This window comes from Zeus faber, assembly GCF_960531495.2.
Source record: "Zeus faber genome assembly, chromosome: 8".
In the NCBI taxonomy this organism is placed as follows: Eukaryota; Metazoa; Chordata; class Actinopteri; order Zeiformes; family Zeidae; genus Zeus; species Zeus faber.
In genome coordinates, this window is record NC_137195.1 from 28,608,670 (window position 1) to 28,633,544 (window position 24,875).

General features: G+C 41.7%; 1 protein-coding gene across 1 annotated transcript; it reads left to right on the forward strand.

The window, feature by feature from the left end:
• The first annotated feature begins 1,584 nt into the window (after positions 1 to 1,584).
• Positions 1,585 to 24,802, forward strand: washc5 (WASH complex subunit 5). Its single transcript, XM_080005354.1, has 28 exons — positions 1,585 to 2,057; positions 2,680 to 2,825; positions 2,979 to 3,063; positions 5,977 to 6,077; positions 6,299 to 6,491; positions 6,641 to 6,793; positions 7,006 to 7,119; positions 7,892 to 8,063; positions 11,526 to 11,653; positions 12,513 to 12,642; positions 12,745 to 12,857; positions 14,327 to 14,493; positions 16,258 to 16,333; positions 16,474 to 16,584; positions 17,113 to 17,253; positions 17,418 to 17,498; positions 17,844 to 17,945; positions 18,832 to 19,011; positions 19,108 to 19,232; positions 19,324 to 19,486; positions 19,601 to 19,703; positions 19,786 to 19,865; positions 20,270 to 20,373; positions 20,750 to 20,879; positions 20,979 to 21,075; positions 23,546 to 23,699; positions 24,202 to 24,289; positions 24,456 to 24,802. Exons 1-28 carry the CDS (start codon positions 1,872 to 1,874, stop codon positions 24,510 to 24,512), a joined length of 3,480 nt encoding a protein of 1,159 aa, XP_079861480.1. The 5' UTR covers positions 1,585 to 1,871; the 3' UTR covers positions 24,513 to 24,802.
• Positions 24,803 to 24,875: the final 73 nt, after the last annotated feature.

Consider the following 24,875-nt stretch of genomic DNA (forward strand, 5'->3'; position numbering starts at 1 on the left):
ACAATCGACATTGATAAAAAAAAACTTTTAGTGGTCACATATTTGGCAATATCGTCCAGCCCTAACAGATACATGTACGGAGATTCCTTCCTTTATAGTTAGATGTTGACCGTATTTGCAACCCCGTTGAGGGTCGATTCCCAGAGATACAGCAAATTATCACGGAAAATGTATTTCCAATAAAGCCTCCTTGGGACGCCCCGCGCAAGAGGCAGCGCCCAAAAGCACCAAGGATGACTATCAGGGTACAACTGTGTCAGTGTTTTAATTGTCAATGTAATTATGCGATCAGCAGTGTTGTGGCGCTTTAATTTGTGCCTGTGGCTTGAAATCAACCTGTGTGTCACCTCCATCCTAAAAGTCCTGAATGACTATTCCAGCCACGGACAGTTCGGCTCTATGGCACGTGAACTTGGAACATGGATCTCTGTCGCCATCTAGCCAATATTTGCTTCCCTTCTGACAATTAACGTAGGCTATACATTTACACACCTCGTGGATAAATGTGTTGTTGTTTTTTTAGTCTAGCAAATCATCTAATAATTATTTGTGTTATTTGTTTCCCTCCACTCAGCTCTTTAAAGGGCTCAGCTCACGTGATGGTGTCGTGGCAAAATCTGTAATAAAGGATCGTGAACAAATTCGTTGTTGTGTGTATATTTATTTTAGAGAAACAGAGTTGAGTCTTTGCAAAGAGAGGAGAGGGAGAGAGCGAATGGCAGGACGCAGCCTGTGGTCGAGCTCACCCGGCCCTGCTGGATGTAGGAAGAGCAGGCGTGTGTATGTGGTGTGATGTGTGAGGCACCTAAGGCACTTCGGGTGGAGTGTATCTATATGACGGGCTTGCCCTATCCATGTGATATTCTGCCCTGTCTAAGTGACTCCCTATCTGTGTGACGTACTGCCCATGCCTGTCGACGGCCTCGAGGTTATCGCCTCAGACTGTGGGCTTTTGTGTGTTCTTAAAGTGGGCCACAGGTGTTCCTTGTTTATGTGACCGGGGAATGGGGAGTCCTTGCTTGGAATGCACGCTGTTAAGATAGTGTTTGAATAACATGTTATTGTAGAAAGGGAAAAGTAGGATTTTGCCTCTACAATGGCTCCCATGCTGCTTTCCATTGCTGTCTTAACCCGGAAAGACCGGACCTCATACTTGGAAAGTGCATAGGAACAACTATTTAAATTGGAAATGACAGGGGCGGATCGGTCTGGGCCTGCCAGATCCTACATACGTTAACTGTGAAAAAGTTCCCCGTACACGGGTTTTTTAAATGCATAACCTCGTCTACTTTTGATCTGAGTGAGGTGCAGATGCTTGAGCAATTGACCAACTCACACAAAAAAACGTTTACAGCGGACGTCCATGTTTTCGCCGAACACAAGGGACCACAAGGGGCCACAAGGGGCCACAAGGGACCACAAGGGGCCCATTTAACTCGGTAGCGCGGACCTCCAACTTGGAATGGCCGACTTCCGAGTTTTACTCGAACGCAGCATTGTTCCGCGCTGCGACTGACCAAATCAAACCTTCCCCGTGACGAAGTCACGTGACCCATCACGCGGAAGTGAAAAGGAAACCACAAGGCAGCCGCTGTAAAGTGTGTTTAATTGTATTTTATTGTTGAAGCTAGCTATGTTGCTTTTTTTATCCGTTGTATAGTAAGATAGGCTTTTGGCGTACAACATTTGTAAAAAAAAAAAAAAAAAAAAAAAGAAACTGAAACATTTCGGAATATCCATCACCCCGATATTCGAGCGAACCAGACCGCAAAGCTTTCCCAACCAAAACGGTACCCGACCGGCCGCCGTTAAATAGGACGTGGAACCGGAGAGAACGGACACGCAGCGTCCAGTGACCGCGGGTCGCCGCCATGCTGGACTTCCTGGCGGAAAACAACCTGTGCGGGCAGGCCGTCCTTAGGATCGTGTCCCGGGGGAATGCCATCATCGCAGAGCTCCTACGGCTCTCCGAGTTCATCCCCACGGTCTTCAGGCTCAAGGACAAGAGCGACCAGCAGAAGTACGGCGACATCGTCTGCGACTTCAGCTATTTCAAGGTAGGAGAAGAAGCCGCCCGTCCGGGGCCGGGCTGCAGTTGTCTTGCAGTTCAAAGTTCAAGAGATTATTTGTCACATACATATACATACAGTCATACATATATGCAGTGAAATGTCATGACACCTGGTGATTACGAACAATAAGCTCTAAAAATTGGACTGTGCAAAATGGAAATACCGTAATAACAGTGAAAATAGTTTGCAATCCCCAAAGGCAATTTTTTAGAAACACCAGATTCAGGCTCAGGGTGACTCAGAGCTTTAGTTGATTAAATCAATTTAGTTGATTAGTTGATTACATCCTTGAGAGTAGAAACATCTCCCTACTCCCTATTTTCAGACAGAACAACAAAATGAATGACAAAATAAAGAATAGTATCAGCAGTAGTATTACAGTCGATTTTTTATCATCACAACAACATCCCGAATCATTTGTAAAAGGGAAATCCATAACCGTATCATAATGAATATCTGCCCTTAAATCCACTCCATGGATGCTTCTGTGACTTTGCCACACAAGCATCCATGTTTGATAAACACGAATATGTTTGTGTGGTTATTGTGCTTTTACCGCTAGTTATTACCACCGGTAACGTTGTTTGGACACGCTGCTTTTCTCCAGGGTGCGGAGTATTACGAGGGGAAGCTGGAAGGCAAGCCGGAGCTTCAGGACCTGGATGAAGAGTTCAGGGAAAACAACATTGAGATCCTGTCACGTTTCTATCTGGCCTTTGAAAGCGTCCACAAATACATTGTGGACCTAAATAGGTAAGATCGAAGGACGATGAGTGACGGTGACGCTCGATTTTAATTGAATCCGTTCACAAAGTAGATTTAAAGTTTGCCATATAAAAAAAAAAAAAGTGCCTCAGTCCTGGTCTGGATTTGTATTTGTGATCTACTTTTTCTTGTTCTGTCTAGGTATTTGGATGATCTGCACGAGGGTGTTTATATTCAACAGACCCTGGAGACTGTGCTTCTCAACGAGGATGGAAAACAACTGCTCGTATGTACATATACACACACACACACACACACACACACACCATCAGTTCTAATGGTTATAATAATCTGAAACAATAAAGGGTGATGGCACCGACAGCATGAGATGGAAGCAAAACTGATCAATTGCCACAAATTTGTCTCAATCAACCAATCCTGTTTTCACGTTCACAACTGTCTTATAATGTATGCGGTGAAAGACAGTGCATGCATAGAAGTGCTTTTAAGTTTATAGCAGTGTCTTTTGGAACATGTAACTGTTTACAGTTCATTGGTGTGCTATTTCTATATATAAAATAGTATATGAAAAAATGTGAAAGGAGGCTGAACCGATGTGTCTTTTGATAGATAGATAGATAGATAGATAGATAGATCGATACTTTATTGATCCCTGGGGGAAGCTACAGTGTCGGCAACCGCTTACAGCATATAAAGAAAAAAGGCAATGGAATAAAAATTTAAAAAAGGCAATATATATACAATAAAACCTAATGGTTGACTGTACACAATAAAATATGACAATATAAACCTAATGATAAACAACAAAATATAACCTTAACCCCCCCCCCCCCCCCCCCCCCGAAAAACAGTACAAAAAAGTCATTAAAAATAAACTGGGAAAATCTGATCATATACTGTATAATATATAATATACTACTATATAATAACTAATGAAAATATAGCTGCAGGCAACAATGCACAGGGTCCAGCTTATTCTTTCACTATTCGTTCAGTTTATTCTTACTTGTTCATTTGTTCGTACAGTTGTAAAATTCAGCTTAATAGATTACTTGTCTATATTGTAATGCAGATGTCATTTATGTAACTTTAACATTAATTTTCAATTTGAATTATTATGGAATAATTTGTCAAGATCACAAACACTTTCTGCCTTTTCATTACAGTTTGTTAAGTTTAGTTATAGGAAAATGTTTAAACAGGACATTTATTACAAAAAAGTATTTTATTTTCAATTTTAAACTATTGTCATTATTATAACTTACCTTGTTGCATTGAAGTACATCCAAAGTCTCTGTGACAGTAGATGTGTCTCTGTGTCTGTTTACGTCAATTATGACGTATTTACGTGAATTTACGATAGCAGTCTAATTCACGTAATTATATTGTAAAGTTCAGTTCAGTTTTTTGCATTACATTTTCAGCAAGTTCTGTTTCCATTAATTATGAAAACGTTCTGATATTTCTGTGGGTAATTACCATTGCACGGTCACCATTTTGCACCTGGCTGGATCTTTAACCTATCACTGAGTCGCAGATTTCAGTTTTTTCCAGGACATGCTGCCGACTTTTTAAGGATTTTTTTAAATTCATTTTTTCATTAATTCGGAAAAGTAATACGGCCCACAGATTTAAAATATCAATCTTAACAGATCTACTGACATCTACCAGGTAATAAACTATATAATTATACATGTAAATCGACAGTTTGGCAGTGTCTAAAGACTACAAATTGGCAGCGTCCATGCCCCACACTGGACACGGTCCGACTGGTCATTTTTCAATTGGAATCTGTACATTTATGGTACAGGTACTCCTCACTTAAGGACCTACCTGTTTAACGATCGTTCAGACTTACGGCCAGCTCTCTGACCAGTCTGTATTGTACACTGCATACAATACCGCAACGTGCTCACTGCTTCGGGGCATCTCAGTGTCAAGCATCTCATTGCGCATCACCCTTTATACACTATATACACTATATATACTATATATACTATATACACTGTATATACTATATATACTATACTGTATATGCTATATATACTATATATACTATATACACTATATATACTATATACACTGTATATACTATATATATTATACTGTATATGCTATATATACTATATGCACTATATATACTATATACACCTTATACATCTCATTTCATCACAGTTCTCAGTCTCGTTCACGTGGTCTGTCAGTATTCACTACACTAGCGTTCTCAATGGCCACGCCCCCTTACCTTGAAATAACATGGATCCTGGCTTATCGACCAATCGGCTTGGTCGATAAGCCAGGACCTGTGGTTTAGGAATGGAACTTGGTCAAGTGAGGAGTACCTGTAAATAATATGATTATGTCATAAAAAACGTCTTACTGTAAATCTCATCTCGTTCATTTTAGAACAAGACGTGTGATGTGTCAGTTAACCAAGCCCAACAAAATATTTCGGGTCAAATTTGTTTGGTTTTTTACTAATATCTGCACCGTATGTGGATCGATTTGGATGAGATTTAAACCACGAGACTTGTGACATAGCAGTTTAAACAACGTGGTCGTACCACGGTCGTAGTTTATGCCGAAGTATATATTCCAGATACTTCTAGCCAGGTTGGACATATTTTGGCGTCAGATGTACTGGCTGGTCTGTGTTAAAATCACTCTTAATTTTGTCGGTTTTTCGGTTTATCTGCTCCCTATGTTGATCGATTTGGATGAAAATTCAACCACGAGGTCTTGTGACAGCGCAGTTCCAAACAAGACGTAACCATGTTTCTTGTGTTATGTCGAAGTTGGTCTTCCAGATAGTTTAGTAGGCTTCAAAATTGTTTAAAAAAGAATTCTCGAGCAATAACAATAAGGAGCTGCCGAACAATGACAACAGGCTTACAGCCCTGTGGCTGGAACCCTAATAAAGATAACAGTGAACCAGAGACCACAATCTAAGATGAGGAAAAAAATTGGTAATGTACAATAAACCTAATGACAAAACATTCAATGTAAGCCTTAAAAAATGGATTAAAAAAATAAAATAAGATTAAACCTCAAAATGAACAGTAAGCATACACCGCTGTATCAACAAATTAGCATTTGGAAATTATGCAATAAAAATAAATAAATAAAAGTATCCATTTTTACATTAACATTAAATGGAGGTGTTTTCCTTTCCATCAAGTGTGAGGCCCTTTACCTGTACGGAGTCATGTTGCTCGTTATCGATCAGAAGATTGAAGGGGAGGTCCGAGAGAGGATGCTGGTGTCCTACTACAGATACAGGTGTGTAGCTGGCTTATGACAAAACACATTCAAGGGTTCTATCTATTGACTGAACATTGCACATCTGCTTGGCAACTCATTCAACGACAGCTAACATGGCCAGCAGTCATATGCATTTAAGTTTTTATTTTTATAATTTTATTATTTTTAAGAATGTTATCCTATTCACAGCTATATAGTAATTTGTCTTGAGAAAAAGTCTTCCTTATTTTCTTGTGCAGTGCGGCCCGTTCGTCGGCCGACTCCAACCTGGACGACATCTGCAAGCTGCTGCGTAGCACGGGCTACTCCAGCCAGGCGGTCTCCAAGCGACCGGCCAACTACCCGGAGAGCTACTTCCAGAGGGTCCCCATCAGCGACACATTCATCAGCATGGTCATTGGAAGGCTGCGCTCAGACGACATCTACAACCAGGTGAGGCGTGAATGTCAAAGTAAGTATTTTTTTGACTGAGGTTCAAGCTATCGAAGCAATCAAATGAATCCAGAAGATGCAAAATTGCTGATTTTTGTTGCACTCAGAACTCGTGGAAATGCCTCCAACCCTTTGTGTCCGTCCACCAGGTTTCGGCCTATCCTTTGCCAGAGCATCGTAGCACAGCTCTGGCCAACCAGGCAGCCATGCTCTATGTCTGCCTATTCTTCGCCCCCTCCATACTGCACACCCAGCAGGCCAAGATGAGAGAAATTGTGGACAAGTACTTCCCTGACAACTGGGTGAGACATTTGGGTCACTTCTAGTATTTATATATTATCCGGTTTGAGTCCCAACACTGCTCCTATATACCTGATCCAAATAAGACCCCATACACTCTTGGCCTATCATTAGATCCTGTGTGCAGGAGTAGAGTTGGAGTTAAAACTTTCATGACAAAGGGGTAGTCAGGCGTGAGTTTTTATTTTAACATTTTTTTTATGCGTGCCCACAGGTCATCAGCGTCTACATGGGGATCACGGTGAACCTGGTGGAGGCCTGGGAGCCGTATAAAGCCGGCAAGACTGCGCTCAACTACACTCTGGATTCGTCTAACATTAAAGAGCAGGTATTATTCACAGACAATCCACTCCTCCTCCGTAACTGGGTTGGATTTATTCATGTAATTTGCATTCATGTACTGCATAGTTGAGTGCAGCCTTAGAGGTCTAGGTCATACTCGACTTCTCTGAAAACCACAACCTTAAACCGCACTGGCATTTTGAACAGGAAATGTCCGTTGTGTTGTTTTTAAGGAAAAAAACCCAAAAGGAAATTATCATTATCTAATCTCCCCTAAGAAAGATGTGAACCAGATATTTAGAGTACACCAAAATGTTTGGCTTTTTCTATTAAATGAGTAAAGAACCCCTGTGTCCTGTACTGGCACTGATACCTGCATAGGTTCTGATCTGATCCCTGCATAGGGTCTGGTCTGATCGAAACCAGATACCATCATACCAACGCAGGGTTGAGTTGCCGATTCATATTTTATTGGTGACAGTGTTGTATCTTATTTAATCTAAACAAAGGAGTGAATAAAATGTAAATGGTGATATGTGTGACGTAACTTTGGACATCGAGGAGTCTCCCGTTCAAAGATAGAGGAGTTTCCATAAGTGTTGTCATTAAAATGAGCAGGCAAGCCTTCCAGCTCGGAAGCATCGGAGACTTTTGTCAATTGTTTTCCGTGGTAGAGCTGTAATCCAAAGCATTAGCAGTATTTGAGGGCTATGTCTCTGGACATGCACATAGAGAGTTCATGCTATTCTGCATTACTGTGCAGACACAGAGTGGAATTTCCCTTTAAAATCAAACATCATCATTCCATTTTTTTATAGGCTTGTCGTTATGGAGCTAGCATGGAGAGCCTGAAGCCGCAGGTTCAGCAGCTGCTGAAGGAAGGCTTCCTCAGAGAGGAGATCATTCTGGACAACATCCCCAAACTGCTTAACTGTCTGAGGGACTGCAACGTCGCCATCCGCTGGCTAATGCTGCACACTGCCGAATCAGGTGAGACCGTAAGGAGGGCGCAAACCATGTGGGCCTTAGGAAATGAGGTCTGTGACGTCACCTGTTGCAGGGCGCTTACCAGGTCTTTGAGGCACTTGAAGTGCTTGAATTTCGCTTGAATTTTCCAGAATTGCTTTTACGACATTGATTATGCCAGGGAAATGTAAATTTTATCCAGCATTGGTTGGAACTTTTAATAGTAGATGACAATGAGATTAATAATTTAGATATGCCGCATTGTCTGTTATTTATATAAATAATAGACAATGCGGCTATGACTATATTTTATTTTAATTAATAAAGATCACTTTTAAAATGGATTATATTTGTCTTGCGTGATGAAAGAATTGCGCTTAAAAAAAACTTGAAAGTTCTTGAATTTCATTTTGTAATGGCAGAATGAACTCTGCCTGTTGGTTTCTGAAAAGGTGATTTGAAGCCCAGAGTTTAGGTTTATGGCCGCTGGCATCCTGGCAGGAAACGGGGGCAGAACTTGCTTGGATATTGGTTGTAATCGCCACCAACAATAATAATGTTTAACCCCACCATCATGACATACCTAGAATAACGGCAGGACTAATTATCTGTTAAAGATACACTGTATTTCCTGAAATATAAACTGGAACTCAAATAAAACTATCCCTCTAATATATGCGGGGGTGTTGTCAACACAAACAAATAAAAGCCTGCCTGCATATATGTATGAACGTATGTATGTGACAAATAAACCTCTTGAATCTCGAATCTCAAATACAGACCAGAGACAAACAAATGGTGGTGTGGTTGGAATGGTTAAACTCCTGGTGCCTGTTATATAAAGTATACTGATATATCACAATTATTTTAAGTAAAATATAATTAGAGAGAAAATATCAAATTTTTCATTGTCTCTAAGTTTAATGATCGGGTTGAATCCCAGGTGTAGGTGCTATTCCAAGCCTCCTCCCCGGGTGCTCCGCTCCTCTTAGCCCGGACTGGATTAATATTATTAATACTATTCATATTATGTTATCTATCATCATTATGATTGTCCTTCTAACGGGCTTTTATCGCTGTTTCGCTGCTCGGTGGATACTTTCCAGCTGTTCCCAGGTCCGTCTAGACCACGGGTCGGCAACCCGCGGCTCCAGAGCCCAGGTGGCTGTTTCATCCCTCTGCCGTGGCTCCCTGTGGCTTTGAGAACATAGCGTGAATAAATAATGGCTATTTAATTTAAATACATTTTATTCTATTTAGTTATTTTTTTCAATGTAATAGTTATGATTCTGGAGATTTAGGTGATCTTGCAACATTGAAATAAAACGTTTTAATATTTTCTCGATCAAAATATGCGTCGCACCTTGTATGCGTCACCTGTTGCCGACAGGCTGGTGACTTATTTTGAGCTCTCGAACCCCGGTAACTAACCGTGGATACATGGAAAAAAAGAAAAGTTTCTGAGGAAAATAGAACGTTAAAGTTCGTTTCATGGAATGCGGAGTGGAATCAAGACCTATTTGAACATGAACAAGTACGCATTTGGGGTCCTGTCCATCTTTGATCAACATACTTGTGCGAGCAAGTGTTTTCCACCATGAACTTCATAAAAAGCAAAAATCGGTCACGACTCACTGATGACAGCTAACAGTCGTGTGGAACTCAAAGTTACATCAAACAGCATCGATATGGAGAAGCTCTGCAGTGAAGTTCAGGGGCAGAAATCGCATTAAGCAGGTGAGAGAAACGAGCTATTAGTTTTGCAAATATAGATGTTTATATGGGACCCTGACTGATGTAGTTGTGTTTCATATTCAGGTCGACGGTTGCGGCACGCGACTGAGGAAATAGTCGCGGATGATGGCAAACTGAAATAGACTTAAGTCGTGATAAAACATAAACTAACATTTTTTTGCCCCTTATAATTAAAGTGAATATTTATTTTTTATCAAATACACAAATAAGTGAAGGACCTGCATTTTGTATTCTATTTCAAAGAAAAATGATACATGCCAGTATTCTTTTTTTTAGAATTCAAAAGAATTGAGTGTTTTGCTGTGTCAAGCACAGCAAAAAATGACAGTCTATCAGTTTGTAGTTCTTTTATTTCATAAATGCAACAAACTACAGTTCTTATATACAGTACATAGCATAAGTGTAATAAAACTATACTGTATATCCGGTGTTATCTTCATTAAAGCAGTCAAATAGGTTTTGCGGCTACAGGTGGGTTTTATTTGGTGGGAATCACGCCCAAATGGCTCTTTTAATGCTGAAGGTTGCCGACCCCTGGTCTAAACGGTTCTTAGAAATGAACTAATTACCTTTACGCGTGGGTCTGCTCCAGACTTATTGATCAGATAGGATCTGATTGATTGATGAAAAGATTTGCATCAAAGTGCCCTTCGCCCAGGCGGAGGAGCGGGGTTCAGCCAGGGGGGTGCGCTAAGCCCCACCAGGCTCCTGCTCGGAACGGGAGGTGTCGATGGAGCTTTTCTATTATGAAATCTAAAATCGATATATTATCGATACTTGGCACCACTGTGTCGATATTGTATTACATACCCTATGGTTTTAATTTAAAAGGGACATCAGAAGTGTTGAGTTGGTAGCCTATTAACAGTATAATGCAGTTACAAACATTTAACAGGGAAAATGGGAGCAGATAAGAAAATAATTGGAGGCTAAATACCAAACAAACAGGGAATTAAAATAAGATAAACCTTTATTAACCCCCTGGGGGAAATTCAGGTGTCATAGCAGCAACAGTAATGAGAATGAAACACAGGGGTAGAGGTAAGAGTGAGAGTCCATAGCCAAACCAAGATAATAAGATTAAAAATATAAATAAAGATAGAATAAGCTAAAACCCTGGGCTGCTGGCCCTAACTTAGATATAAAAGCCTTCCTCTAATTTAAGCCTGCTTCCAATAAAGGCCTGGTACCCTCTGCAGTTGAGGTAAATAAAAGCCCAGCCACTATTTAAGAAACTACATCATCTCAGTATTTGCTATTGCTTATTAATTGGAACCGGGTCTATGCATATTTTAGGATTGAAATAATATAGTACATCATGCTTTGGACAACTTTTAGATGTTCATATATGATAACGAATACAATATTTAATAGTTTACCATTTAAAGGCAGTGAATACTGTTACAGTTAGTGCTTCCATCTGTCGTAGAAAAACAAATAATGCCTAGTGTAAACAACGATTGCTTGCCTTGTGATGTTTATTTAATCTCATCCAAGAAAAAACATCTCTGACGTTGAACTCCGGCTGAATCTTCATCATTTTGTGACCTCTCCACCTCTCTTCCTCAGCCAACTGGAGGGAAAAATTGCAATCCAGATTGCCTATCTGTTCTCACTTAATTTTCGATGTTGGCCTGGTGTTGCTTTTTCGAGAGACAGTCTGGTGACTGAAAACGGCACAGGGATCAGTCATTTTCCCGCTTGACCCTCCTGGTTCTCTTCCCTTTGCAGCCTATGACCCCAACAACAAACGGCTGCGTCAGATCAAAGACCAAGTGATCAATGACTCTAAGTACAACCCTAGGATGTTGTTCCAGCTGCTGTTGGACACGGCCCAATTTGAGTTCACGCTCAAAGAGGTAAGAACCGTTGTTGTTATTAAACAAAACATTGATACCAGCAAGTTGCCAATATTGAGTTTATTTTTTGGAAGCTTTGTGTCTCGTCAAGATCCAGACAGATAACTAAAAGGAAGTTCCATGTATTAAAAGCACCAACCATACTTCAGTCACACTGTGATTATTAGTCTTGACTTTGATTTAAGATGTTCTCTATCCAGGCCTTGTATATGAAAACAGTGATATACAGAGTCCATCTAGTTACTGATGACTAGCTAGGAATGACTCACAGTTGTTAGGAGGAAAGAACCCAAGGCAAATCTATTTGTATAGCACAGTATTTACTTTTTCCATCCTTTTTTTTCCTGCCACTTTTTCCAATGGAATAATCCCATGGCACACCCTTATCCCATTAACAAAAAAAAACAAAAAACCTCCACAAACGCATATAACTACCGATAGTTTTGGTCTAATAGTTCCCAAACATGAGTTTATTGTGATGAATACAGAGCTGGGATTCTGGCTGGAGCCGATGAATTACTATGTCCTTTCAATTTTGACCTTGCAACACGGGCTGATTTCCATTACGCGTTTCATACCTAAGGGAAATTGAAATTAAATTGTTTAACACAAAGTACACAAAGGAATTGTATAAAAGCATAGAAGAATAAAAGCATAGAAATCCATATCCAAACAATTCTATGGCGTTGTAGCCAACCGCGCATCTTTCGAAGTGTGCCTGTGTTGGTCGTCCTGCGATTCCTGGCATATGGCCAGGCGGTCCGTCATTAGCGAAAAGGGACACAAACATAATGTTCAAATTACACATCTCATTAGAGTAATGGGCCCTCGTCAATGCAACGTATGCCCCCCTCTCCAGATGTTCAAGCAGATGCTGTCGGAGAAGCAGCTCAAATGGGAAAGCTACAAGAGGGAGGGCTCCGAGAGGATGATGGAGCTGGCCGAAGTCTTCTCCGGGGTCAAACCTCTCACCAGGGTGGAGAGAAATGGTGCGTCGCCACACAGGTTCACAAATCCCCCACAGGATCTTTAGAAAAACAACGAAAATAAAAACCTGCTGCGTAACCTTCGTCTTTCTTCTTTCTCCGTAGAGAACCTGCAGGCCTGGTTCAGGGAAATCTCCAAGCAGATCGAGTCGCTGAACTATGAAGACTCGACGGCTGCGGGCAGGAAGACGGTGCAGCTGATCCAGGCGCTGGTTGAGGTGAGACACACGCGGACCTTATTTCCCTGGAACTCTTATCAGGGCCTTTCGGTCACTTTGGTAACTGAAGAAGATCCTGATATGCAGTTGGCATCGATTGCAGACAGATAGATAGATAGATAGATAGATAGATAGATAGATAGATAGATACTGTATTCATCCCTGGATGGAAATTGCAGTGTCAGCAGCAGCTCACATCAAAAAGTAGGCAAACATAATAAAGCAATGGAATAAAAAATCTAAAAAGGACAATGGCAATATATGGAAAAATGTGGAAATATACAATAAAATATGACAATATAGACTAAACCTAATGATGAGAAACAAAAATGAACTTAAAGTGATGTGACCCCCAAAAAAGTTTTTTTATTATAAAAATACCTACGCTTCTAAAAAACAGAAGAAGAAGAGAAGAAGAATCTTTATTTGTCACATGACACGCACCTACTACTGCATGCATGAATACACACACACACACACACACACACACACACACACACACACACACACACACACACACACACACACACACACACACACACACACACACACGCTTCGGATGGTGGCCGGTGAAATGGCTCCTGTGCATTTAACCCATCCTGGCATCCCTTCCTCCGGGGGGGCAGCCAGGAGCAGTGGGCAGCATTCGACGATGCGCCCGGGGACCTGGTTTCATATGTCCATCACTTGACACACAAAGTTCCTAAAATGACAGGGTGATTTAAATGTATAGTGAAGCGTCAAAACAAAAACTGACAAAGTTGTTTTTTGTAGTGCAAATGATTCAACAAATCCCGGAAAAACCATGATAAAATGCACAAGTTTGCGACCATGTTTTTTCTCTGTGTAACATATAAAGACTGTCTGCTGTATTGTGACTTTCCCGCTTTGGATTTTTAAGGTTGGGCTTTGAGCAGAAAAATAGCCAACGTATCCTTCATAATAACAGAATTAAGTGGAGACTGTTTGTTTATGTTTAGCTCAGAAAGGAGGAAAAAAAAAACAGCGTCAAATTCCTTGTATGTATGTGAACATACTTGGCTAATCTGATTCTGAGAAGGTGGCGTTATTAAAAAGCCTGAAGAAGAAAAAAAATCCAAGAAAGAAGCATGAATACAGTAACTGCTTGACAAAACCTCAACATGTGATTTACAGATACACGCTGATATAACTGAAGAGGGTCATTCTTTGATTTTTGTGTGGCCTCAGACAACACATGGACCTTGGTAGGAAGTTTTTTTTTTTTAATGCGTTTAAAAAAAAAAAAAAAAAAAAAAAGTCAGTCAACTTAGGCAGCTTCCACAAATTACATTGAACATCATATCATTCTTAACTTTCAGACCAAAAAACTCCCTATGTACCATCCTTGGGTACATAAATCACAGTATTTCACCAAGTCTCCTGCATGTAGGGGGTATACATTGTATTTTAGGTGAATTTAGATGGGGTACGTTTGTCCATGTGTCCAGGTCCAGGAGTTCCATCAGCTGGAGTCCAACCTGCAGGTGTGTCAGTTCCTGGCCGACACCAGGAAGTTCCTCCACCAGATGATCCGCACCATCAACATCAAGGAGGAAGTCCTCATCACCATGCAGATCGTGGGAGACCTCTCCTATGCCTGGCAGATCATCGACAGGTGCTGACCGGTCGCCTGAGTGGTCATAGACAATGCAATCAAGTTTAGATTTGAAACATCTCCGTGAATCTTGTAATTCACCAAATACATCTGTCCGTCCACATTAAATGGCACTTGTAATTTATACGCCTTGTAGATGATAGACAGCTGTCACTCAAACCGCCATTCAACACATTTATGTGGTTTATTTTGAGCAGTTCCTGTGGCTCTAATTTACATTAAGCACAGCCAGAGTTGTTTTGCTCCCAGTCTTCGTATTGGCATGCAGATAGCAGAAGATATGTCTATCGCATGGTCAGCCAAAGACAGAGGTGAAACAGTCTGCCCGGAATGCAGTGTCGCTTCATTATCTTGTTAGCGAACAAGAATACAAATGCATGGACCGATTTCACTTTTCAGTCCGACTTGGAAGATATATGCACTCACCGGCCACTTTATTAGGTATAACTTGCTAGTACCGGGTTGGACCCCCATTTGCCTAGATAGATTCGACAAGGTGTTGGAAACATTTCTCAGGGATTTTGGTCCATATCGACATGATAGCATCACGCAGTTGCTGCAGATTTGTCGGCGACACATCCATGATGCGAATCTCCCGTTCCACCACGTCCCAAAGGTGCTCTATTGGATTGAGATCTGGTGACTGTGGAGGCCATTGGAGTACAGTGAACTCATTGTCATGTTCAAGAAAGAAGTTTGAGATGATTTGAGCTTTGTGACATGGTACATTATCCTGCTGGAAGTAGCCATCAGAAGATGGATACACTGTGCTCATAAAGGGATGGACATGGTCAGCAACAATACTGCCATGCTCAATTGTTACTAAGGGGCCCAAAATGTGCCAAGAAAATATCCCCCATACCATTACACCACCCCCACCAGCCTGATCCTTGATAGAAGGCAGGATGGATCCCTGCTTTCATGTTGTTTACGCCAAATTCTGACCCGACCATCTGAATGTTGCAGCTGAAATCGAGACTCATCAGACCAGGCAACGTTTTTCCAATCTCCATTTTTGGTGAGCCTGTGCCAATTTTAGCCTCAGTTTCCTGTTCTTAGTTGACAGGAGTGGCACCTGGTGTGGTCTTCTGCTGCTGTAGCCCATCTGCTTCAAGGTTTGATGTGTTGTGCGTCCAGCGATGGTATTCTGCGTACCTTGGTTGTAACAAGTGGTTATTTGAGTTACTGTTGCCTTTTTATCGTCTCAAACCAGTCTGCCCATCCTCCTCTGACCTCTGACATCAACAAGGCATTTTCGTCCACACAACTGCTGCTCACTGGATATTTTCTCTTTTTCGGACCATTCTCTGGAAACCCTAGAGATGGTTGTGTGTGAAAATCCCATTAGGTCAGCAGTTTCTGAAATACTCAGATCAGCCCGTCTGGCACCAACAACCATGCCACGTTCAAAGTCACTTTCTTCCCCATTCTGATGCTCGGTTTGAACTTCAGCAAGTCATCCTCACCATGTCTACATGCCGAATGCAATGAGTTGCTGCCATGTGATTGGCTGATTAGCTATTTGTGTTAACAAGCAATTGAACAGGTGTACCTAATAAAGTGGTGTGTGTGTGTGTGTGTGTGTGTGTGTGTGTGTGTGTGTGTGTGTGTGTGTGTGTGTGTGTGTGTGTGTGTGTGTGTGTGTGTGTGTGTGTGTGTTTTTTTAGCTTTGCAGCAGTCCATCCTGAATCATATTCCATGGGCAACGTTAAGTTGTTTTGTTTACAGAATTATTTCCTTTAACTTTTTTTCCCCCTTCTGCAGTTTCACCTCCATTATGCAGGAGAGTATCCGAGTGAACCCTTCCATGGTCACCAAGCTGAGGGCGACTTTCCTAAAGGTTAGAGACAGTTTGCAGAATTGTTGTAAAGTGCGCTTCACATCAAATGCGTGTCTGCATCCGAGGGTGGGTTGTGCGTTTGAGTTTCTCAGGCATTATAATTAACGACAGTTTTTTCTCTCTGATTACCCCGTGAGCAGCTGGCGTCGGCGCTGGACCTCCCACTGCTGCGCATCAACCAGGCCAACAGCCCTGACCTGCTGAGCGTGTCGCAGTTCTACTCTGGGGAGCTGGTGGCTTATGTTCGAAAGGTACAAAAACCCATTTGGGGTCCATCTTGCACGTACCAGGTCAAATGTAATTATGTGGTGTTTTTTAAATCGCAGTAACAGCCTCAAAGGGCTCATCGGGCCCTCGTTCCAAGCTCAGTTTGAAAACCTTCCCTCTCCCATTATGGCTACTCTAACCACCACTAGACTCTAAATGAAGGAGACACAGCAGGCCCATAGATTTCCTGTTTGGCACATTGAAGCGACGTTAAACTGCCTGTCCTTACAGTTCCAATATTTATCTATGTACTTTAATTCTGGTAAGATTTTATTTTTTATGTAATTGAGCTGCTTTCAGTTTGGACAATCCAAAGCCAGTTTCTGCTTTGTTGGTAGCATGTCAATACTTGACGACTCATCTTCCAATCACTAATGATTGAATGAACTTCTAATAAATGTCTGAGCCATGAGAAATTAGTAAGCGAGTAAAGCAAGATGACAAATAGCTTCTCCTTCCCAAATTCTCCAGTATCCTTTAAATGCTCGTTTCCCAACCGCCCCTTTTTCCAGGTGCTGCAGATCATCCCAGAGAGCATGTTCACCTCCCTGGCCAAGATCATCAAGCTGCAGATCCACGACATCATGGAGGTGCCGACGCGGCTGGACAAGGACAAGCTGAAGGATTACTCCCAGTTGGGGGCACGCTATGAGGTAGAACACTTTTTGGTTATTTGGAGGGGAAAGATGCACTTTCCTTTTACACCAGTCGTTGCTCCAGGGGTGTTCATTGGGGGGGTGGGGGCTAAGTTAAAAGGAACAGAATCAATATTGTGAGCGCGGTCGGTACATCTACCCATCATTTTCTGTTTTTCCAGGTGGCCAAGCTTACCCACGCCATCTCCATTTTCACAGAGGGGATTCTGATGATGAAGACCACTCTTGTCGGGATCATCAAGGTAACCACTGCGATGATGGATGCGCCTTCAATCGAATGTGTTGACTATACAGTGATTAAAAATGTGTCTAATAATAAGATCACTTGAACTTATTATTAGAACTTGAACTTGAACTTGAAGATCAATAACTGTGAGAAAGTCATTCCTTGTTTGCTTAACTACTTATTTGGCTGATGGGTATTAGAGGTGGGACTTCTGGTTTCAGAAATGAAAAGCCCTCCCCAGTATTTTGAGTCAAGCATCTGGATTTTCGACCTTGAAGTCCCAAATAATGAGTGATGTCAGCTGGACTTTTTTTATTTTTTTTATTATCTGAACCCGGAATGACATCCTCCCTCCCATCAGGTGGATCCCAAGCAGCTGCTGGAGGACGGCATCAGGAAGGAGCTGGTCAGGAGAGTGGCCTATGCTTTGCACAAAGGACTCCTCTTCAACCCCAAAGCCAAGGTCAGAAGACATCTCCACATACTGTCCCAGACAACAACAGTAACACACTCGTATACAGTATTTTTTGTAACCTTTTTTCACAACTATTGCATTTAATGGACTTTTTTCACAGAGCTGTTTTACAGAAGAATAATATTGGGTATAGACAAAAAACTCAACATTATCCAAACTGGTGCACTGACCAAAATGGAACAGACCCAGTATTAATGTTATGATCTACACATGTGATTAGACTGCTATGAAGATGTCTGTGCATTTTGAAATGCTGACAGCGCATTATTTTTCCTGGTCGTCGAAGATCTGTGGGCCGATCTCGGTTTATGACAAAAAAAGTAAGAATTATTTCCCTATTAATGATTCTCACAATATTATCAGAATCAGTTTATTTCGCGAGTTTCCTTTACATATACAAGGAATTTGTCATGGTGAGGTTTGGCGCATTTCAATACAATTAACAAAAAATTAACAGACAATTGTATAAAAAAATAAAGCTTAACAGTCTGGGGAAAAATGGAGAATGAAAACAATAATACAATAAAATAGAAAAGAAAAAATTGTCAATGACATACAAATACCATACCATATACACCAAAAGAATTTAAACAGAAATAGTCATATATAAAAATGTAGTAAAATGCCATAATACACACAGGATAAATTATTGTTATGGGTATATAGGGTAATATAATAAATAAATATAAATGATAAAATGTTAATTATTATGTACTAACTAGCGTATCGTGTTTGATATGCCATAAACAGATCTTCTAAATAAGATGGAATATGGTAACTCCTTATTACTTGTTACTTTATTATTATGGCATAGTGAAGTTTGAAGACCTATAAGGGGGGAAAAAACCCATCCCAATATGTTCTGCTCTTTTAGCCCAGCGAATTGATGCCCAAGCTGAAGGAGATGGCGGCCACCATGGATGGCTTCTACCGGTCATTCGAGTACATCCAGGACTATGTCAGCATCTACGGCCTCAAGATCTGGCAGGAGGAGGTGTCGCGGATCATCAACTACAACGTGGAGCAGGAGTGCAACAGCTTCCTCCGAAGCAAGGTTCAGACCCGACATGGTGGCTTTTGATTTGGGATCAATATTACTTGTTGTACCTTGAACCCAGGGAGTGATTGTTTTGTTTTGTTTTTCTCCCAGATCCAGGACTGGCAGAGTGTGTACCAGTCCACACACATTCCCATTCCCAAGTTCCCCTCAATGGACGATTCCGCCACGTTCATCGGCCGTCTCTGCAGAGAGATCCTGCGAATCACCGATCCCAAGTGCGTGTTCTTGCCTGGTATTCTCGACTAAACATGACCAAACAGACAAACCTATATATACAATCTATCTCCTGTCCTGAAAACTTTGCAGGGTGACGTGCTACATTGATCAGATGAACACCTGGTATGACCTCAAGAGCCACCAGGAGGTGACCAACAACCGGCTGTTCTCTGAGATCCAGGATACCCTCGGCACCTTCGGCCTCAATGGCCTGGACCGTCTGCTCTGCTTCATGATCGTCAAGGAGCTTCAGGTGAACTGGACGTGCTCACACAGATGTTCAGTTGATTAGCAAGTGCGTTTGCGTGAGACCCATGTGGTGCGTCTCTGGTGCTTTTGTGAACAAGTGAACCCCTGCTCCCCACAGAACTTCCTGAGGATGATTCAGAAGACCATCCTCAGGGACAAAGGGGCGGTGGACGCTTTCAAGGCCATGCTGACGGTGGTCAACCCAGTCCAGGGCATTGTGGGTAAGGGCGGCTCCGGGGGAAAAGAGCAGTTCATGCCTGCATCTTAATGGATGACTAATTTCTCTCTGTACCCCTTCCTTAGCTAATGCCAGCAAGGTTTATGCCAGCACTGTGGCCAAAACACAGAAGATCTGGGGTCCATACCTGGAGGCCATCATGAAGGTTGTAGCCCACTTGTGTCCTTTCAATGAATAGCATTGCACGTAATGACATCGAAAGTGTGATTACATCTCTCTTTTATGAAACGCTGTGTGTACATACGTAAGCTACCTTAATAAATTGCAATTATCCAAGAATTTGGCATATGTAAAAGAGCTGCTTGCTCCACACTGTTAACACCCTCAATTGTCCATAAATAGACACTGATACACCTATGATTCATATTGATAGGCACATTACAGCTGAATAATTTAAGTTAACAGGGAAAACAAAGTGTCAAACCCCTTGTATTCCAACATTGCATTGACAAAATGGCCACTTCACATAGTCCGTGTAACTGCTTGATAACTAAAATTTTTGCCTTATGCCCACTCTTCTGTTTGTCTTGTTCCTTTCCTCCTTCGTAGGTTGGTCAGATGCAGATTCTCAGGCAGCAGATCGCTCACGAGCTGAACTACTCCTGCAAGTTTGACTCCAAACACCTTGCCGCTGCGCTGGAGAACCTCAACAAGTCAGTCCAAATCTGAGTTATGTTTTTGAGTAGATAATGCAATGTCTGTCCATTTTGGGGGCTAATGTAATCGTGCAATCTATCAAACCTTTTAAGCGGTATAACCTTCTTAATCTTTTTCATGATGCATTACAAGTTTTACATGGCTGCATTATGTTAATGCAGACTTCTTCGTGCACCCAAATTGGTTAACAAAAACGTGTTATCAGTATGCTGTCTTGTAGAGTCACTACACATAATGTACTCCTATGTAATAATGATAAGTCATACATCCAGACATGCATACATTAGCATTGACTATGGATTGGATGTTGATTCCAACCGTGAACCGATGTCTGGTCTGCTTAATTGTCTCTTCCACCGCGGACCTCATCAGGTCTCTGTTGGCGGACATCGAGGCCCACTACCAGGACCCGTCTCTGCCTTACCCCAAAGAGGACAACACCCTGCTGTATGAGATCACCGCCTACCTTGAGGCGGCCGGCATCCACAACCCGCTCAACAAGGTTCGGACGACAAGTTTTTTTTTATCTTCCCAGATTTTTATTTTTTCTGTAAGGAAGTTGGTAAAGTCTGACGTTTGGTTTACCCTTTCCGTTTCACAGATCTACATCACCACAAAGCGCCTCCCCTACTTCCCCATCATTAACTTCCTGTTTATTATTGCCCAGCTGCCTAAGCTGCAATACAGCAAAAACCAAGGCGAGTTGGGTTTCAACATGAATTCCTTGCATGCTTCATACTTTTTTCTGCGTTTCTGCTTTGCCTTGTTACACAGTTCTTCCAGTCCAGGTTATGGGTTATTGTTGTTTCTTGGGTGTGTGTGTGTTTATTTGCATGCGGTGCTGGTGCAATAATCATGAAAGAAATCACAACCAAAATCGCGATCGATGCATCAACAAATTAGGAGGGTTTCGATAAAATAAGTAATGATGAACTGTGTTCTATATTAATACTTAACACTAAGCGATACAAAGCAAAGAAAAGCGGTAAAAAAAACGTTTTGCCGGTGGCGTCCTTCCTGCTACCCGCATCCCAGCTTGCGCTGCGTTATTGTTTAACTGACTGCAAGTTAACTTGCAGTCAGTTAAACAATACCCTAACACGTCACTAGGGGCTGCCATAAACAATAATATATACAGTGCACCTACGAATTTGCCTCTAACAACAATAATAAGATAACAATATAGCTGCAGGCAGCAATACGCGGGTCCAGTTTAGTCATGTTAGATACATACTACAGGTTTCTGAGGTTCTGTGAAACACATCATATTGTACTCACATCACTGTTACTCTTGTGTCATTTAGTTTAAATAACCGTCAGGAACGGGGGGAATGGTAGCTCAGGAGGTAGAGCTGGTCGTCTAGTAATCTCAAGGTTGTGGGTACGATCCCAGGCTCCTCCTGCTAGCATACTGTAGTGTCCTTGAGCAAGGCACTTAACCCATAATCGCTCCTGATGGCTGCGTCCATCGGTGTTTGAATAATTGTAAGTCGCTTTGGATAAAAGCGTCTGCTAAATGACTAAATGTAAATGTAAGAACGGTGTGTGAACAATTATGATCCTTCCTGGCTCATGCAGTGCAGAGACAATAGAAAGGGAAGGTTCTTAGAACTTCCTGCAGTGCGAAAACGCCTTCTGTAACGGATTATAGTTTTCAGGGTTTTGTGAAACGCAGCACGAGTTACAGTTTTACGAGTTTCCATTAAACGCAGCGTCTGCTCAGGTTGTCTGCTCAGGTGGGCTGTCTACGCGGGCTGTCTGAACGCTATGCAGTCCACAAGGCGCAAGTGACTGGATGTGAATGACTTCTCAGAGGCTAAGCTTGGACTTGGACAAAGTGCCCCACTCCCAAAACTAATCAAATTTTACCAACGTTCGTCTTCTACCGGTAAAATTACTACTGATAGAAACAGCTTTCGACTAATTTGTACTCCAAATGTACATCAATATTGATAAAACTCTAACGACAAGACGTCAGAAACGTCCTAGTTATAACGAGACCTCAACCATGTCTCTGCTTACTGCAGTTGTCATGTTCAATATGTTAGTAGCCCGAAAAACGCCATGAACATTAAACAAATATATATCTGAGCAATAACAATACAAATGGGGAAAAAGAAAATGGCAATATGCAATATACAGTGAAGCGAAGTATTAACTCGAACATAGAAAAATATGGAATGTACAATAAAAAATAAACCTCACTGTAAACTTTAAGCAAGAACAACAATCTTCTTTTTCTTTGGGTTAGGGGTCACCGCAGCGGATCATTTGCCTCCAATACCTTCTGTTCTGTGCATCTTCCTCCCTTATACCAACCGCCTGCATGTCCTCCCTCACCACATCCATAAACCTTCTCTTTTGCCTTCCTCTTTTCCTCTTGCCTGGCAGCTCCATCCTCAGCATCCTTCTCCCAATGTAACTCTCATCTCTCCTACACACATGTCCAAACCATTTCAATCTGGCCTCTCTCACTTTTCCACCAAACTGTCCAACCTGAGCTGTCCCTCTAATGTACTCATTCTTAATCCTGTCCATCCTTGTCACTCCCAATGAAAATCTCAACATCCTCAACTCTGCCACCTCCAGTTCAGCCACCTGCCTTTTTGTCAGTGCCACCGCCTCTAAACCGTACAACATAGCTGGTCTCACTACCGTCCTGTAGACCTTCCCCTTCACTCTTGCTGGAACCCTTCTGTCACAGATCACTCCGGACACTGTTCTCCACCCACTCCACCCTGCCTGTACTCTCTTCTTCATCTCTCTCCCACACTCTCCGCTGCTTTGGATGGTCAACTCCAAGGACTTGAATTCATCCGCCTTCTCCACCTCCACTTCTAAATCACTAAGAAATAACAACAACAACAATATAAATTATAAATATAACTGGCTATTACAATAACACACTGATAGACAGTAAGTGTAAACCTAGAATTACCTAGAACAATATCATAAGCCTTTGAATCATCAAAGTAATTTATTGGTTCAATGCAATGGTCAATATAATGTTTATTTCATATGCTTTTAACATGTTTCCTACAGGGATAACGGATTATATCAAATCATATTGTGACAGACACTTAACCAAAATTAAACAAAAGTACTCCAGCATAGAAGGAACATGGTCCACAAGTGTAGGATGTTGAATAATAAAGTTTTTTCCCACAGGCATGACATGCAAGAAATCTACAGACCCCGTGGACTGGCCCCCATTGGTTCTCGGCCTCCTCACTCTTCTCAAGCAGTTCCACTCCAGATACACGGACCACTTCTTGGCTCTGATTGGTCAATTCATCCGCTCCATAATGGAGCAGTGCACCAGGTGAAAAACTTTACCTACAGTAAAGTTGATCCGGAACTTCTTGATCTCCATCAAGATAAGATTATCGTGTGTGTGTGTGTGTGTGTGTGTGTGTGTGTGCACACACACACACACGCCACTTTATTAGGTACACCTGTTCAATTGCTTATAAACACAAATAGCTAATCAGCCAATCACATGGCTGCAACTCATTGCACTTGCTGAAGTTCAACCCGAGCATCAGAATGGGGAAGAAAGGGGATTTAAGTGACTTTGAATGTGGCATGGTTGTTGGTGCCAGACAGTCTGGTCTGAGTATTTCAGAAACTGCTGACCTACTGGGAGTTTCACACACAACCATCTCTCGTGTTTACAGAGAATGGTCTGAAAAAGAGAAAATACCCAGTGAGCGGCAGTTGTGTGGACGAAATTGCCTTGTTAATGTCAGGAGAATGGGCAGACTGGTTTGAAACAATAGAAAGGCTCTCTCTCTCACTCACTCACACATTCAATTGTGTTGCAGCCAGAAGATCCCTGACATGCCTTCTGATGTGGTGGGAGCGCTGATGTTCCTGGAAGACTATGTCAAGTATACAAAACTGCCACGCAAGGTAGGACAACATTCAAACTGTCCCTGGATACTCCCAATTTAGTTTTTGTGGCTCAAACGGGTCCCAAAAGCAGGGTCCTATGGATGGTCATTTTGCTGTGTCTCAACATACATAGCTATTGGCTTTGCTGTCTTGTAAATCTCTTATTTTGTTTGCATTCCTCAAGGTGGCAGAAGCTCACGTGCCCAGTTTCATCTTTGATGAGTTTAGGACTATCCTCTGAAGATCTGGACCAAGCCTTTTTTTTTTTTTTTTTATCCCCACACAATGCTATTTTTCTCTAATTAATTTGTTATTGTACACGTTCATCAAGTTTAGCCAATGTCTGAATGCACTAATACTAGAATGTACAGCGATAAAACTAAGAAATATAGTAACTCGATGACTCTTTAATTACCCATTTCATATCGTGCCAACCATTGTCAACAATGTGCCATTACCCAATGAAAGTCTATTTAATAAAATGTAATTGTTTAAATTGTAGTTTTCTTTAATTAAAAAGAAACACACAGACCTAATATGATGTCGGTCCCCCTTGTGCCGCCAAGAGGTATAGGTCGTTTTTTTGTTTTTTTTTTAACCATGA

Coding starts and splice junctions, on each gene's coding strand:
- washc5 (XM_080005354.1), top strand. CDS start 1,872: ATGCTGGACTTCCTGGCGGAAAACAACCTGTGCGGGCAGGCCGTCCTT. Junction 17,499..17,843: donor CTCTTGTCGGGATCATCAAG/GTAACCACTGCG, acceptor CCCTCCCATCAG/GTGGATCCCAAGCAGCTGCT. Junction 23,700..24,201: donor ATAATGGAGCAGTGCACCAG/GTGAAAAACTTT, acceptor ATTGTGTTGCAG/CCAGAAGATCCCTGACATGC.